Consider the following 14,220-nt stretch of genomic DNA (forward strand, 5'->3'; position numbering starts at 1 on the left):
ATGGAAGAGCAAACTCCTGTCATGCACGCAGTTGCTATGAAACTGCCAACGTTTTGGACACAGCAACCAAGAATATGGTTTCAGCAAGCCGAAGCCCAGTTTGCGCTACGAAACATTTCTACTGATGAAACGAAGTATTTTTACGTTGTTTCGTCCCTGGATCAAGCAAGCGCCGGTAGACTATTGGATTTATTGGAAAACCCACCGGATCACGATAAGTACAATTCACTAAAGCAACGGTTAATAAACACTTATGACTACTCAGATTATGAAAGAGCGCATAAACTGTTACATACATCTGAACTTGGAGACCGATCTCCAGTAGAATTAATGGATGAGATGCTGTCATTGTTAGGCCGTCATAAGCCGTGTTTCCTTTTTCGATATATCTTTCTGCAAAGGATGCCCGAAGAAATACGAATTATACTCGCAAAAGAAGATTTTGACGACCCACGTGTTTTTGCACGACGTGCTACCACTCTTTGGCAGGCAAGAGGCGAGGAGCGCCACGCGTTCACGGCTGCCACAAAGGTAGACAGGCGCAACATGCTCGCGGCGTCTCCACGTGCATCAACACGCACTGCAGCAAATCAGGGTCTATGTTTTTACCATCAGCGCTTTGGTGAAAAGGCAAAGAAATGTCAACCTCCCTGCAGTTTCCAGGGAAACTCGTCAGCCGGCCGTTGTTAGTTACTTCATCGGCCGGCAAAGCTCATAACCTCTTTCACATTTGGGATCAAACCACTCGTCGTTATTTCTTAGTTGATACAGGCGCTGAGGTAAGCGTTTTCCCAGCATCACGTCTTGCTCGTCAACAACAAGCTAAAGGAATCAAGTTAATTGCAGCTAACGGCAGCAGGATTAATACTTTTGGGGAAAAGGTACTCAACCTGGAACTCGCAGCTGGCAAATTTCGTTGGAAATTCATACTTGCCGCTATATCGCAACCTCTTCCTGGAGCCGACTTCCTCCGTGCACATTCCTTGCTGGTAGACCTACGCCACAGTTGTCTTGTTCATTCAACATCGTTCGCCAGCATTCCTATAAAAGCCACAAATGACAAATCGTCGCGCATTTGCAAATTGACCACATCTACTGAAGATTTTACAAGATTTCTCTCACGATTTCCGTCTTTAACCGCACCGAAGTTTTCCAGCATTACACCCAGACACAAGGTCCAGCATCACATTTGCACAACTGGACCACCGGTTCATCCAAAGGCACGTCGTTTATCCCCCCGAAAAGCTTGCAATCGCTAGAGCGGAGTTTGCCAAGATGCTTCAAATGGGGATCATTGGTCGTTCATCCAGTCCTTGGGCCGCACCACTACATATGGTACCAAAGCCATCAGGTGAATGGCGCCCCTGCGGTGACTACCGCTGCCTAAATGTGTCCACCCAGCCAGATCGCTACAGCATTCCGCACATCCAAGACTTCACATCGCGGTTGTCCGGCGCCACAATATTTTCGAAAATCGACCTAGTTCGGGGCTACCACCAGGTCCCTGTTGCAGAGAAAGACATCAAAAAAATTGCCATCACAACTCCGTTTGGATTGTTTGCATTCTTAAGAATGCCTTTTGGTCTGAAAAATGCAGCCCAGACTTTTCAACGGCTTGTGGACCAGGTATGTCAATCTTTACCATTTGTTTTTGTTTACCTGGACGACATACTGGTGGCCAGCAGTTCCCCAAGTCAACATAAATTACACCTAGAACAGCTTTTCCGCCGCCTGCAGGAATGCGGCATTTTAATCAACAAATGTGTTTTTGGAAAAGAACAAATCCAGTTTCTAGGTCATTTGGTTGATGCCGAAGGCGCAAAACCTATGCCCAGTAAAGTGGAAATCATAGAAAAATTTCCTCGACCCACCACTGTTAAAGGTTTGCAAAGATTTGCTGGAATGATAAACTTTTATCACAGATTTATTCCTTCTGCCGCAAGTATCATGTTCCCCATATATAATTCCATGTCAAAAAGGAATGCTCAGCTGCAGTGGTCTCGTGATTTGCAATGTGCTTTCGACGCAGCAAAACTTGCACTGGCAAATGCAACCAAACTTAACCACCCACATCCTGATGCCACAGTCGTCCTGACTGTTGATGCATCCGATAGGGCTGTATAGGAGCGGTGCTTGAACAGCATATAAACGGGGTTTGGAAACCTCTTGCATTTTTTAGCCGTCATTTGCGTGCTAACGAGATGAGGTACAGCGCATTCGACCGAGAGTTGCTGGCGGCTCATCTGGCTATTCGCCATTTCCGATACTTTTTGGAGGGTCGCATATTTACCCTCTACACCGACCACAAACCGTTCTTTTGCGTTACAAAGGGCATCGGATCCATGGTCAGCAAGACAACAGCGCCACTTGTCCGCCATATCCGAATATACAACGGACCTTCGTCATGTACAAGGTAAATACAATTGTGTTGCTGATACCTTATCCAGAGCAGTGATTGGCTCCATTCAAAATCCTGCAATCAATTTGGATCATATTGCTCTTGCCAAAGCACAGCAGGTTCCCGAAGCTTACCGCACTGCCGTATCCAACTTACAAATTAAGGAAGTTGTCATGGACACCTCACAGGTGAGACTTTTATGTGATGTGTCCACTGGTGTTTGCAGACCAATCATCCCGCAATCATGGCAAAGAAAGGTGTTCGATGCTATTCATCTGGGGGGGAACAGGTCATCTTATTAAGAACCCAAGGTGTTTGTGTGTTATTGATACCCTCGATTTGATAGAGCACGCCAAGGCAAGCATTTTTGGTGCTAAGTGCTGCTTGGTTGAGTTGAAACTTCTCCATCGTATTGGCGTTAGGTCCGAACCATGTAACGAACACAAGATTGCTCACCGTGGCAGAAGCAAACTTGCCCCAGCACATAAACACGGCAAGTCTGCAACGGAAAAAAAGGTTACTGCTGCAGAAAATGGCTGCCAAATTGCCGTCCAATCGGTCGTATCGGATTTTCAAATGAAACATGATAGAAATTGGTACAAACTTATTTAAGGTAAAAATCCCTACATCACAACTCAATTTACATATTATCGAATAACAAACAACTAAATACATATCTCACCAAACCTGCAGCTGGTGTCCGTGAATTCGGCCACCAAATCCTTGAATGGATCTGCGCTGCTATTCTCCAGTTTTTTGTCGACTACCACAGTCGTTCCGCTGAGTCGCATTGTAAAGCCTCTATAAGTATCATTACTTTTTATGTCTTGGAACAGGGCTATGATCGCAGGGTCTATAGCGAAGGGTGCAGCCATGATTGATGAGTCGGTATATAGCGTTTAGACTGTGAGAAATGGTACAAATTTATGAATGCCGGGCGCTATTTAAAGACCTGCAAATTGCTGCCTTTTTTCTTGGCTATGGGACGGCGCATGACCTATGCTGCCAGTACCCCGCCCAAATGCAGGCGTTTCCTGACTAGTGTGGAGCAACCATACGATCACTCTGATGCAGTTTCGCTTTTCGGAAGTTGCGTGGTGCTGTGTTGACATTTCCTTTTATTTTTTGCGCCTTGTTCGCAAATGGTAATGTTTTTAAACGTACACAATAAAAACATCAAAAAGGGAACAATGGCCAGCTTAAGACGAAAAAGCTTTACAGCCACCATTACTCTTTTATGTAGGTTTAGAAAAACAAACACTAAATTGACATTTCGCGACTTGTGCTGCGCTAATGTGTTTCTTGTGCTGCCATTGCCCATAGAGTTAACCAACATCACAATGTAGCGAACGAAATGGCACAAAATGCCTGAAAGCAGTATTTCCTTGGCTTTGCGTGGAAGTATTTCTGTCACCAGATGGTCTCATTGTCTAGCACATCTAGTGCAGTATATCTCCGTGTCTATAGTGGGCCGTGCCACATGACTACATGATATTGGAAACTAGGTATTTTTTATACTACTGTTGCTGCCAGGTATATTACAATTTAAAATAGACTGATCTTCCGACATAAAACTAACGCACTATATTCTTTCGACGTATCGCCTGCCATATGGCCATAAGACTTCATCAGGGTTTGGTACCGCATTTCAAACGTAAACCACACAACAACATTCAAAAACGCAAAAAAGAAAGAGAAAAGGGGACGTCAACACCGTTTACCAAATCACATGACGAAGGCAAAACAAGCACACTGTGGGAGGAGCAACAATTACAACATTGTTGAATATTGCTGGAAAATATACACTCTGTTCTTTGTTATTGACACATCCGCTGTTTTTTGTGGAATATAGAGCATATAGATATTTTTTGTTCCAGGCGTAAAATGTTCGCCAACTGTTTCGGCGCAATCATTTTGCGATGCCTCAAATTATTGATTCGAACTGTGCGTTCATAGCATCGCGACTAGACAGGAAGCGTCTGCATTTTTTTGCAAAGCAGCAATTTACATGCCTTCAAATGTCGCCCGCATTATCGTACGCTCAATGACGGGTCAAAACTTTCCACTTCTAGCACAACTCAGTTACACGATAAAACTTTCCACTTCTAACACAACTCAGTTACACGACAAAACTTTCCACTTCTAACACAACTCAGTTACACGATAAAACTTTCCGCTTCTAACACAACTCAGTTACACGACAAAACTTTCCACTTCTAACACAACTCAGTTACACGATAAAACTTTCCGCTTCTAACACAACTCAGTTACACGACAAAACTTTCCACTTCTAACACAACTCAGTTACACGACAAAACTTTCCACTTCTAACACAACTCAGTTACACGATAAAACTTTCCACTTCTAACACAACTCAGTTACACGATAAAACTTTCCACTTCTAGCACAACTCAGTTACACGACAAAACTTTCCACTTCTAACACAACTCAGTTACACGACAAAACTTTCCACTTCTAACACAACTCAGTTACACGACAAAACTTTCCACTTCTAACACAACTCAGTTACACGACATTAACATTTTTAATAAATATGACAATATCAATATCTGTCTATGGTAGGAATTACTCTGGACCTAGCTATCCCGCTCCTTTGTACACGGAAATGAAGTTGATGAGCGGCTATCGAGGCTTTGAGATGTTTGCCAGTAGAGAATATGTTAAAATAAAAAAAAACTTGACAACAGCAGCGCAAATCCTTTCCAGGACTTGTCGGATGAACTTTCCAAATACAACTTTCGGTTTTCTTTGGTTTTTATTTAGGAATAATTTTTCCTTCTTGTTTTTAAGTAAACCCTGTTTAATGCCCGGGCAAGTTGGCCAATGCCACGACTGCGAATCCAAATGCAGCTTTTCTGCACTTGTAGTTAAAGATTCTTGTATTATATCTTGGGCATTCGTTTTCTGTGTCATGTGCAAATTTGTTCTCATCTGTCGCGACGAGAAATGTAAGATATAAGGTTCCGGCAGAAACGTAGGAACTTCTATAACGTCTGATTTGAAAAATAATCCTACATTAAAAAAAACAAATTCAATTTCACAACACTGATTTTTAAATAATATTGTTGTGTTGTGTGATATTAATGGCTGCTTCGCTGGAAAGGAAATTTAAAGAATTAAGTCGCTTCGCAAAACCACGCATTTTCCGAAGCTCGACGTCTGTTGTTAAGCATGATGACAAGCAAATGTTTCGAATAGCATTTAAGCTGTTCAGTATCATTTTCTTGTTACTTTTTGACCTTTTACAGGTTAGCACTGTATAGCTTTGATCCACTTCTCAAGAGGAATAGGATTGCATGCAGGCATCTATTCGTAAAACTGTGTTGTTGCTAAAAAATAGCGGTCACGACTGAAATTTTCCACTGACCAGAGTTACAAGATTTTTTGTTGTTTGCATTTGTTTAAGTCATTTTTACCCGGCCAACACGCCTTGAAATGAGTTTATATATTGACCGCGTTGGCTGAAGAGCCAGGCAGTTTTTGAGTTGTAACATTGAACTTTCATGTTGTCTCAATTGATTTTGACAAGGACGGCCGGCGGGCGTTGAGAGAGGCTGCGGGAAAACAAACGGACAGTTTCGGCAAAATAACAAATACTGTGCAGGACTCGAATCAACAAGGAAAGAATGAAAACAGGCGAAGTCGGCTTTAAAGGAGAAAGTGGCTTTTACTTCAAGAAATTTGCTGCCACACCTATGGACTGATGCATTTATGCAATATGGCGCAAAATTAAGCGAGGTCGCCGAAGCAATCCTCTCATGCCTGAATCCCCTATAGGAAAAAAACGTTTTCGCGCTCGCCCGTCATTTTTAACGCCTTTGTTTTGTACTTTGTATCACATAATTTTGTGCAAAATTGAGAAGTAAGGCAAAAACGCCAAAAGCAAGAATCTTTTGGGAACAGGCTTACGGAGGAAATAAATAAAAACCTCTTCATTTTAGGTATGGTATTATGCTTGGTGCAGGGGCATTTATAGAAATGCATTTAAACGATACCATAGAAAATTGCGAAGGCAAACAAACGGAAGTTTGTTGGAAATGATCAATTTCCATCTAAGCATCAAATTCTGTATCATTTATTTCCTATCCAGAAACAGACCAAGGAAACTGCTATGCTAAAACACGGCAACATTGCTGCCAAAACAAAACTGCAGTGTATGTTGATTGGAAAAAGTGTTTAAAAATTGTAAAATTCGCCTTTGAAAAATAAACCTAATCCCCTGAGTCAACTATGAAACTGAATAATACCAAGCAACATTTTTTTTTGAAACTGAATAATACCAAGCAACATTTTCCGTGTATTAAGTAGTGATGTTCCCAGTTCCAAATTATCCGGCCCGGCCGGATCCGAATAGTTACCAATCAAATCCGATCCGGCAGTTTGTTAACACCGATTCGTGTATTTTATCGGTATGGCAAAAATGTTTGATTGCCAAACAGAATGCTATGTTAAGGTTAGCTTATCATGAGTGGAACAAATAAACGTGGGTATTTATTAATATGGTATAACACGTCACGAAAAACCTTAATAACAAATAACAGAAAAATCTTACGTCGGCGAGTATCACAGACTGGGTCCCAAAAACGAGTAATTTGCGAAATGTTTGTGCGTTTTTAGGACGAAAATGTTTTCCCAACTATCCGGTAAAATTAAGTGTATTATCCGGCCGGGTCCGGGTATTGAAAATTGGTCAATATCCGGCCGGGTACGGGTACCCGGATCCGGCGCAACACATCACTAGTATTAAGTGAACTGGTTAACAGCAAAAAAGCAATTCTAATGACAAGAAACTAAAATGGACAAGATTTAACCTTAATACGTTTAGAGCATGTGCGAACAATGAAATAAATGCAATATAACATATAATGAAATTTTGGGTATCCAGAACCCAAGGCCGTGATGCGTCATTGGCGGCTTCAAACTCACAAGACAAACCAGAAAAAACATTTCTTTATTGAATCCTTTGCTGCAGATATCAACATTTTGTCTTTAAACAAATCAGTTGTTACTTTATTGTGAGTTAGTGTTTGGTAGCATATGATTATTGTTTGCATATGATTATGGGCAGTTGAGAAATATAGGCTACTGTGTTCCAGTGTCGCTCTTCACATCAAATATCTTACAACTTTCTACAATAAATAAACTTTCCATGGAAACAAATATGTGTCCACAGTTGTTGTGAAACACAATCACGTTGAAAAATAAAAATGTTAGATTGGCAACATGTTGATTAAACAAACTCAATTTGACTGTGACCCACTTTCACTTGGTGTCGCGGAATCACCTACCTGGCATGCTTTGTAGGCAATTTTGAAAGCAACACCCCATATAAGGAAGTGCATGCATTTACTCGGACTTTGCAGCAATCACGTGTTTGTTGTTATTCTAAGGAAAAACAAAAGTTCACAAATAACAGAATTGTAAAGAAACGCAGATTCAGCACAAAATCAACAAAGATCAGTTATAACTAATGATGGAAAATGTTTACATGCACACGAAGTAACACCACTCACATCAAACATTGAAGTGTGAAAAAATAAAAAAATTTAGAAAACGCTGCAAAAATATAAAAACTGTTGGTTAATTTGCATAAATCGATATTTTGGACAAAAACATTCATTTCAGCATCTTTGCCAGTGATCAATCTCAGTTAAATATCAACTACAACCAAATATAGAAACATACTAAACAGCAACAACAGTCGCATTACAAACTGGTTTGTCAAGATCAAAAGCATGTGTCCAGACATCTGAGGTTTGATCGTAAACTTCAACTGATGCGATTACTTCACCCCAGCTCCTATAAAACAAACATGATACAGTTTCATGAATCAGACACACAACAAACACAGGTAAGTTTTTCTACAACATTCTTGTCGTCAATATTTTATAAGTTTACTCACTAAACCGTTTGAAAACAAACAAAATAACGCACACTCGTGTAACTGGAATGGAAAAAACGGGAAACAATGGACTATAGTGACGTCATAATATCAATTCTTACCTCATTCCACCCACAACATAAATCCTCCCATCAATAACACAAACAGAGTGATCGCAACGAATATTTAGGAGAGGAGAAACATATTTCCATTTGTTGACTCTAGGTTCGTATTCTTCAACTGTTTGCAGGGGGCCAAAACCATAACCTCCTGTCAGATTTAAAGTAAAACTTTTCATTGTTTTTAGGTTAATACTTTATAGTTATATCTACCAGTTTTTATGTTTAGGATTCTTTTCAGGAAATTCCATTATATTTATCACATGATACATTCACCGGTGACGAATATGAATTTGTATTTTATAAGATTTACATAAAAACAACTTACTGTTAATTTTATTGCTTAACTTTTCATCACTAACCAATTGCATAGATCTTCCCTTTAATTTCTTCACATGCTAAATAACCTCTTGCTTCATTGAGAGAAGCGATTCTTGTGGAGGTTCCAACACGAACATCACGGAATTCACATGATTGTAAGGGTTGTAAGCCATCATATCCGCCCACAGAAAACAAAACATCTGAAGAAATTTTTAAAATTGCTTGTGTTAATATTTATTGTGACGTCATGTTACGATTATGTTGTAATGTTACGTAACAAGCAATGAGGTAAGCTATGCGTTTCTTAACGTACAAATAAGAGATCAGTTTTAAATCAACCTTTACAATAAAGTTAAATAATATAACGGTTGATATTCATGCAGCAAAGAACTCAGTAAATCTGCAACAAAATCTGCAAATAATTATGTTGCACAATACAGATTTTTTACTAAAGTTTATGAAGCTAAGTGACGTCATCTGTTGTTTGTGACCAAAGTGAGTAAAAAGGTTTTACTTTGTAAAAAAAACACATAATTTTCATGCAGTTTTTGTAGGTTTTAGGTCAGTATTTCTCAATATTTTCATGTCACAGAATATTTCTATCCAATGAAATTTCTATTACCTCAGGTTGAAGCAAACAGCCTGTGGATTTACATGAAACATTTGTGTGGATAAGTGAGTGAATATTGTTGGGGTAAAAAGTTTAAACTGACTGATTTACATCTGGGTCCAGTAATGGGATTATTCTGTCACATAAATGAACTCAAACATATTCTTACTGTCAATTGAACACATTCCATGTCCACATCTTGGTTGTAACATGTCAAATCCTTTTCTCCAACTGCCATTGTTGACAAAATAAAGTAAACTTGATGAAAATGGTTGAACACCTCCACCTTGACCCCCGGTCAGGTATATGACCTCTACAACATGCATTTAATAAGATCCAGGTTGTGTAACAATTATCTAAACTATTGCTTTTGAGACATTTTGACCTTAATTAACTGTTTACAATTACATTCCTCTTACTTGACAAAATACAGAAATTAAGCTGCTGCTAAATGCTAAATTGAGGTTTACTTGGTGGAGCTTTAAAAAAGATGAAAATCCGTGTTTGCGCTAATTACACCAAAACAGTAGCTTGAGACAGCGCATTACATTATGTAAATCTCTAATGCGTTACAGCAACCAACCTCCAACAGCAGCAGATGCAGCAGAACATCGACCTTCCGATAAATCAGCAATTTTTACCCAGTTTTTATGTTCTTCCAAATTCAACATCTCACAACTTTGTGTTGGACCTTCTCCACCCATTACATAAACATTTTCACCAAATTTGACTGAAGTTGAGTTCACTCTGTCTGTGATCATTTTCTAAATAAATTTGGATGATGTGGAAGCAAATCATTAAAGCACTAAATAACAAAAATATACCAATCTTAGCAACAGTAACACCAACACCAAAAGGTTTCGGATCGAATATTGTTTGTGGTGTCAGAACACATTTTATGCAGGAAAAAATGTGATGGAAGTAAGAAAAGTGCAGTACATATTGTTTTTATTTCATTTAACAGATCTAGATTACCAAACATTTTGTGTTCTACATAATTTAGTTTTTGCTTCCAGAAAGTAAGAACAAACCAGTGAATAGTTAAAAAAGCATGAAAACCATATGACAGCACGCAATGTACATACTGGGTAATGTTCATGTTGTTTTGTGGTAACATTCCATTTCACACAATCTCGTTTGGATTTATTGCCACCAATGATAAGAAATCCTGACAAATCTGCAACATAAACATTACTTGTTATGGTTTTTGTTTGCGTAAAATAAATTCTTATGATGATAAAAATGAAAACATATTTCCTAATTTGACCAATTCTAATTGTTTTTTTTAAATGAGTCCATTTTAATGAAGATACTATTTGTAGGTTGTGGTCTTAAAGTGACATCAGTATTTCTAAATACTTGTTGGTGAAGCAAATCTTTGCATACTAATCAGTGTAGATTTAGTGTAAGTATTTGATCACAGTCTAACAAATAGTAACTAGTTAGCTGTTTACTGTACCTAGACTTGCAGATCTCACATTATATTGTTGTGCATAGTCAAGTAGTTGCCTTGTGCAAAGGTTCAGTGAAGCTTAAAGTTATGGGAGAATAATTGCTATGAGGGTTGGTGTAAATATGGTGGATGTAACATATTGTTGTGAATATTGAATAAATCTTGCACCTTTTTTAATGGGACTTGCTTTTCCACTTGTTCCTGATTCATCATATTGTTTTAATGCAGCATCCATGACTGCAATGGCACAATCCATGTTTCTTCTCACAAGAGGCTAAAAATAGTAAAACATTTTAACTCATTGGAAACAAATCAACCCCAAATAATTTACTTCATTTTTAATTGTGGTTGCAACAAACTGAGTGGAAATAGATGAAAGATCTAGTTGTGAGAAAAGATTTACAAACAAATCCTCTCGATGGGAAGGATTGAAATTAACCCATCGAACCAGTCCAGTAAATACAGCTTCTTCCATCTACATTCAACAACTAATATGTAATAACAAAGTAAGTAGTGATGTGTGAAGAGCTTGGGAGTAGAAACGCCAAACCTAATATGCATATTTAGCAATTGTTTCGAACATAGAATTTTTGCAATAATGAAGTATTAATGATTAGCACAGCTATGTTTGAAATGTCAGCTTCAAAATTTCCAGAATTTAGTTTTGGATTTTCTATAGAAAGCAAGTACAAGTTTGAATAATATTATAAAGAGATTGCTGTCATCATTCATTGCATTTGTATCACATTCAACATTTTGTTCACATATTAGTTTTGCTTTTATATTTTACTTTCACCTTGCAATATATCTTGCTGCCTTACACATGCAATAGAAAAATTATAGCCAGATAAACATTAATCAGGAATCAATGATAATTACCCCTTTGTTTCTCTGTTTGATGATTGCAGACATATCACCAACATCAAGTTGCATGAAATCATCATGTTGTACAACTGTTGCAATGTTATCAACAATCATTTGGTTTGTTTTCTTTTCCACATCAGCAAGATTGTATCGAGTAGCATAAGCTCTTAGCTTCAAACAGTTGTCGGTTGAAATCATTTTAAGAATGACTCGACAACAAAATGACTTCAACTCTGAAAAAGCAAAACCATGTTATTCCAAATTTAATTGCAGATATTTCAGTGAAGTATGAATCGAACAATATATAGCAGATATTGGCACCCAACCAGAGGAAAAAATCAAATTTCCACAAATGTTAATAATAACATATATTTGCACAATGCATTATCCCTTGTGAAAGCAGTGTAGCTAGGTAGTGGCCACATGCAAAGAAATATCCTGGGTCTCCAAGAGGACTGGTAAGTCATATTATGTGAAGCATTTATGTTTTGGTGTTTACAAATAAGCAGAAAATGGTGCAAATGATGTTTTTTGGGACTTGTGGAAGCAAATGTTTAAATGTTGTGATGCTGAAACATTTTATCAATGAGATTACTTGATACTTTTCTCTTAATGTCTCTAGTAACCATGCTGTCTTACTTTATTACAGTTTAAGAATGTTCAAATGGGATTTTGTTATCATTGTGAATGTATGGTTCCCATAGCAATTAATATTTACAAAGCTTTCACGTCACTACTCTATAGACTAAGGCAGGGGCGGACAACTTCTCCAGTCGGCGGGCCTGATATGGGAAAATGAAGTACTTGGCGGGCCGGATTCCTGAATCGATACATTAATCGCGTATATATAATTTATCCACGGAAACTGGCCCGCGGGCCGTATGTTGCCCGCCCCTGGACTAAGGTATGGAAGCCTACCCAGTGAGATTGTTACACTGGTATGCACAAACAAAATTCCAGACGCTATGAATAGTCAAAACAGTGAGCATTGTCAATGGATCTAGATATGATGGTTAATGCAGCCATTGCTTGCCCGAGGGGGTCAACTATACAAAACCAATTACACAACTTTATCCAGTCATCCCATCAGCACAATATTTAAAGCAACCAATCCACCCCTTATATTCATTGCACACTCTAAAGGTATTAGGTACACCATGAATCCATGTTTGACACAACTACCTTCCTGCACACCCACACAAGCACAATCAAGTTACGTCAGTCATTTACATTCTGCTATCACTACATTCTGATACTACAATACACGTCAACCACTTTTTGAAACAACTCAGTCAACTTTTTTTTGTAATGATTTAATTTGTTGTTGCTTAAGGATAAATGAAAATTTCTGTGAGGATTTTAAAATCACTTTTTTTTATAAGATTTGGTTTCAACAACAATATTTATGTGGATAACATTCTTGCATTGCCGAGTTATGCTGGATGTACAGGATGTGTTAAGTCACCTAACCACATATATGATGTTTACATACCTTCCATCTGTGTATATTCAGCATCTTCCAACACTTCCAACACATTTTTCTCTGTTACTTCAATATCACCAGTGTAAATATAATCCAATACACTTTCCAGTCTTTTTGGTGGAATATTGTCAACCTTGATAAAATCTGAGTATTTCTCGCGCATCTATAAGAAAACAAAGTTAACCAATCACAACAAACACAACCAATCAAATATTTCTATACATGGAAATATTACATACTAAGTATTAAGTGTCAACATGTGTGAGGGAAAGTGGTTAAACATAATGATGGCAAATGTTAAAATACAACAAATAATCTTCATATGGATGAAGTAAAATAAACAATTATACCATCAACAATGACAAGTGTTTCGTGTCACAAATTATAAGAATAATTATTGTGATGTCCCACCTAGGTTGATCATGTGATGTCATACATGAGTGATTTTTGGCAGGTGGGAAATTGCAGGGTAATACATAGGTAATTATTTGGCACCGAAATCTACAAAAGTAATTTCAACAAAAAATTACATATGTTATTTATTTACAGTTTGTCCAACACCATATTGCAAAGTGGTCATGCAATATGGTCAAAAAAAAGTTAAGCAATAATAGGCAAACCCTGATTAAGAAAATAAGAATTCAGTTTAAACTGAAAGTCTTCAAATATGGATTGCCCCATGACCGTATACAGAACTAATACGAATACATACAAGTAAGTATGCATGTTACAAATGTTGTCATAACTGTGACAAATGATAAAAATAAACAAACATAGCTTTTGGCAACAAAATATTTTACCCAAAGTCATTTTTAAAACAATATTACATATTGCTTTTACACACATATTGCTATCACTACAATGTCACTGTTAATACTCGTTATTTCAAAAGTATTTTAGTGCAATGTCTCAAATATGTACACTGATGTATCAGTATATTTGAATATTGGAAATACTTACCTCAACACCAAGTAATGCATCAAAATAATCTGACATAGAACAAACAACAGCATCATGTATTGAATAGTTTTCTCCTTGGGAACAAAGTGTTCTGTTGCAAAATCGTTTTG

At 37.8% G+C, this 14,220-nt stretch overlaps 4 protein-coding genes and 1 long non-coding RNA gene across 7 annotated transcripts; 1 reads left to right on the forward strand and 4 right to left on the reverse strand.

The window, feature by feature from the left end:
* LOC145915459 (uncharacterized) lies at nucleotides 1-1,259 on the forward strand. Its single transcript, XM_083002731.1, has 2 exons — nucleotides 1-685; nucleotides 763-1,259. The coding sequence occupies exons 1-2, from the start codon at nucleotides 1-3 to the stop codon at nucleotides 1,257-1,259; spliced, it is 1,182 nt and encodes a 393-aa protein (XP_082858857.1).
* Nucleotides 1,260-2,665: 1,406 nt separating this feature from the next.
* Nucleotides 2,666-3,273, reverse strand: LOC145915490 (cofilin-1A-like). Its single transcript, XM_083002733.1, has 2 exons — nucleotides 3,086-3,273; nucleotides 2,666-2,897 (listed from the first exon to the last, which is right to left on the reverse strand). Exons 1-2 carry the CDS (start codon nucleotides 3,271-3,273, stop codon nucleotides 2,666-2,668), a joined length of 420 nt encoding a protein of 139 aa, XP_082858859.1.
* A 3,584-nt stretch (nucleotides 3,274-6,857) lies between these two features.
* LOC145887739 (kelch-like protein 35) lies at nucleotides 6,858-10,056 on the reverse strand. Of its 3 annotated transcripts, none has more exons than XR_014399276.1 (6): nucleotides 9,934-10,056; nucleotides 9,520-9,663; nucleotides 8,782-8,940; nucleotides 8,423-8,570; nucleotides 7,708-8,218; nucleotides 6,858-7,385 (listed from the first exon to the last, which is right to left on the reverse strand). XR_014399276.1 is itself a non-coding variant. In XM_082978945.1 (6 exons), coding segments are annotated over exons 1-6 (663 nt in total). In that variant the 5' UTR covers nucleotides 10,055-10,056; the 3' UTR covers nucleotides 6,858-7,802. The 3 variants fall into 3 exon arrangements, 2 of the variants coding, with proteins under 2 accessions (XP_082835071.1, XP_082835070.1); XM_082978945.1 differs by having other exon boundaries at nucleotides 6,858-7,804; nucleotides 8,130-8,218; XM_082978944.1 differs by having other exon boundaries at nucleotides 6,858-8,218.
* A 51-nt stretch (nucleotides 10,057-10,107) lies between these two features.
* LOC145915503 (kelch-like protein 7) lies at nucleotides 10,108-11,865 on the reverse strand. Its single transcript, XM_083002734.1, has 5 exons — nucleotides 11,683-11,865; nucleotides 11,135-11,278; nucleotides 10,972-11,077; nucleotides 10,436-10,527; nucleotides 10,108-10,155 (listed from the first exon to the last, which is right to left on the reverse strand). The coding sequence occupies exons 1-5, from the start codon at nucleotides 11,863-11,865 to the stop codon at nucleotides 10,108-10,110; spliced, it is 573 nt and encodes a 190-aa protein (XP_082858860.1).
* A 1,300-nt stretch (nucleotides 11,866-13,165) lies between these two features.
* On the reverse strand, nucleotides 13,166-14,220 carry LOC145914582 (uncharacterized). Its single transcript, XR_014403384.1, has 3 exons — nucleotides 14,111-14,220; nucleotides 13,562-13,651; nucleotides 13,166-13,313 (listed from the first exon to the last, which is right to left on the reverse strand). It is a non-coding gene; the product is annotated as an uncharacterized LOC145914582 (long non-coding RNA).

The sequence above is a fragment of the Ascidia mentula genome, chromosome 1, assembly GCF_947561715.1.
Source record: "Ascidia mentula chromosome 1, kaAscMent1.1, whole genome shotgun sequence".
Lineage (NCBI taxonomy): Eukaryota > Metazoa > Chordata > Ascidiacea > Phlebobranchia > Ascidiidae > Ascidia > Ascidia mentula.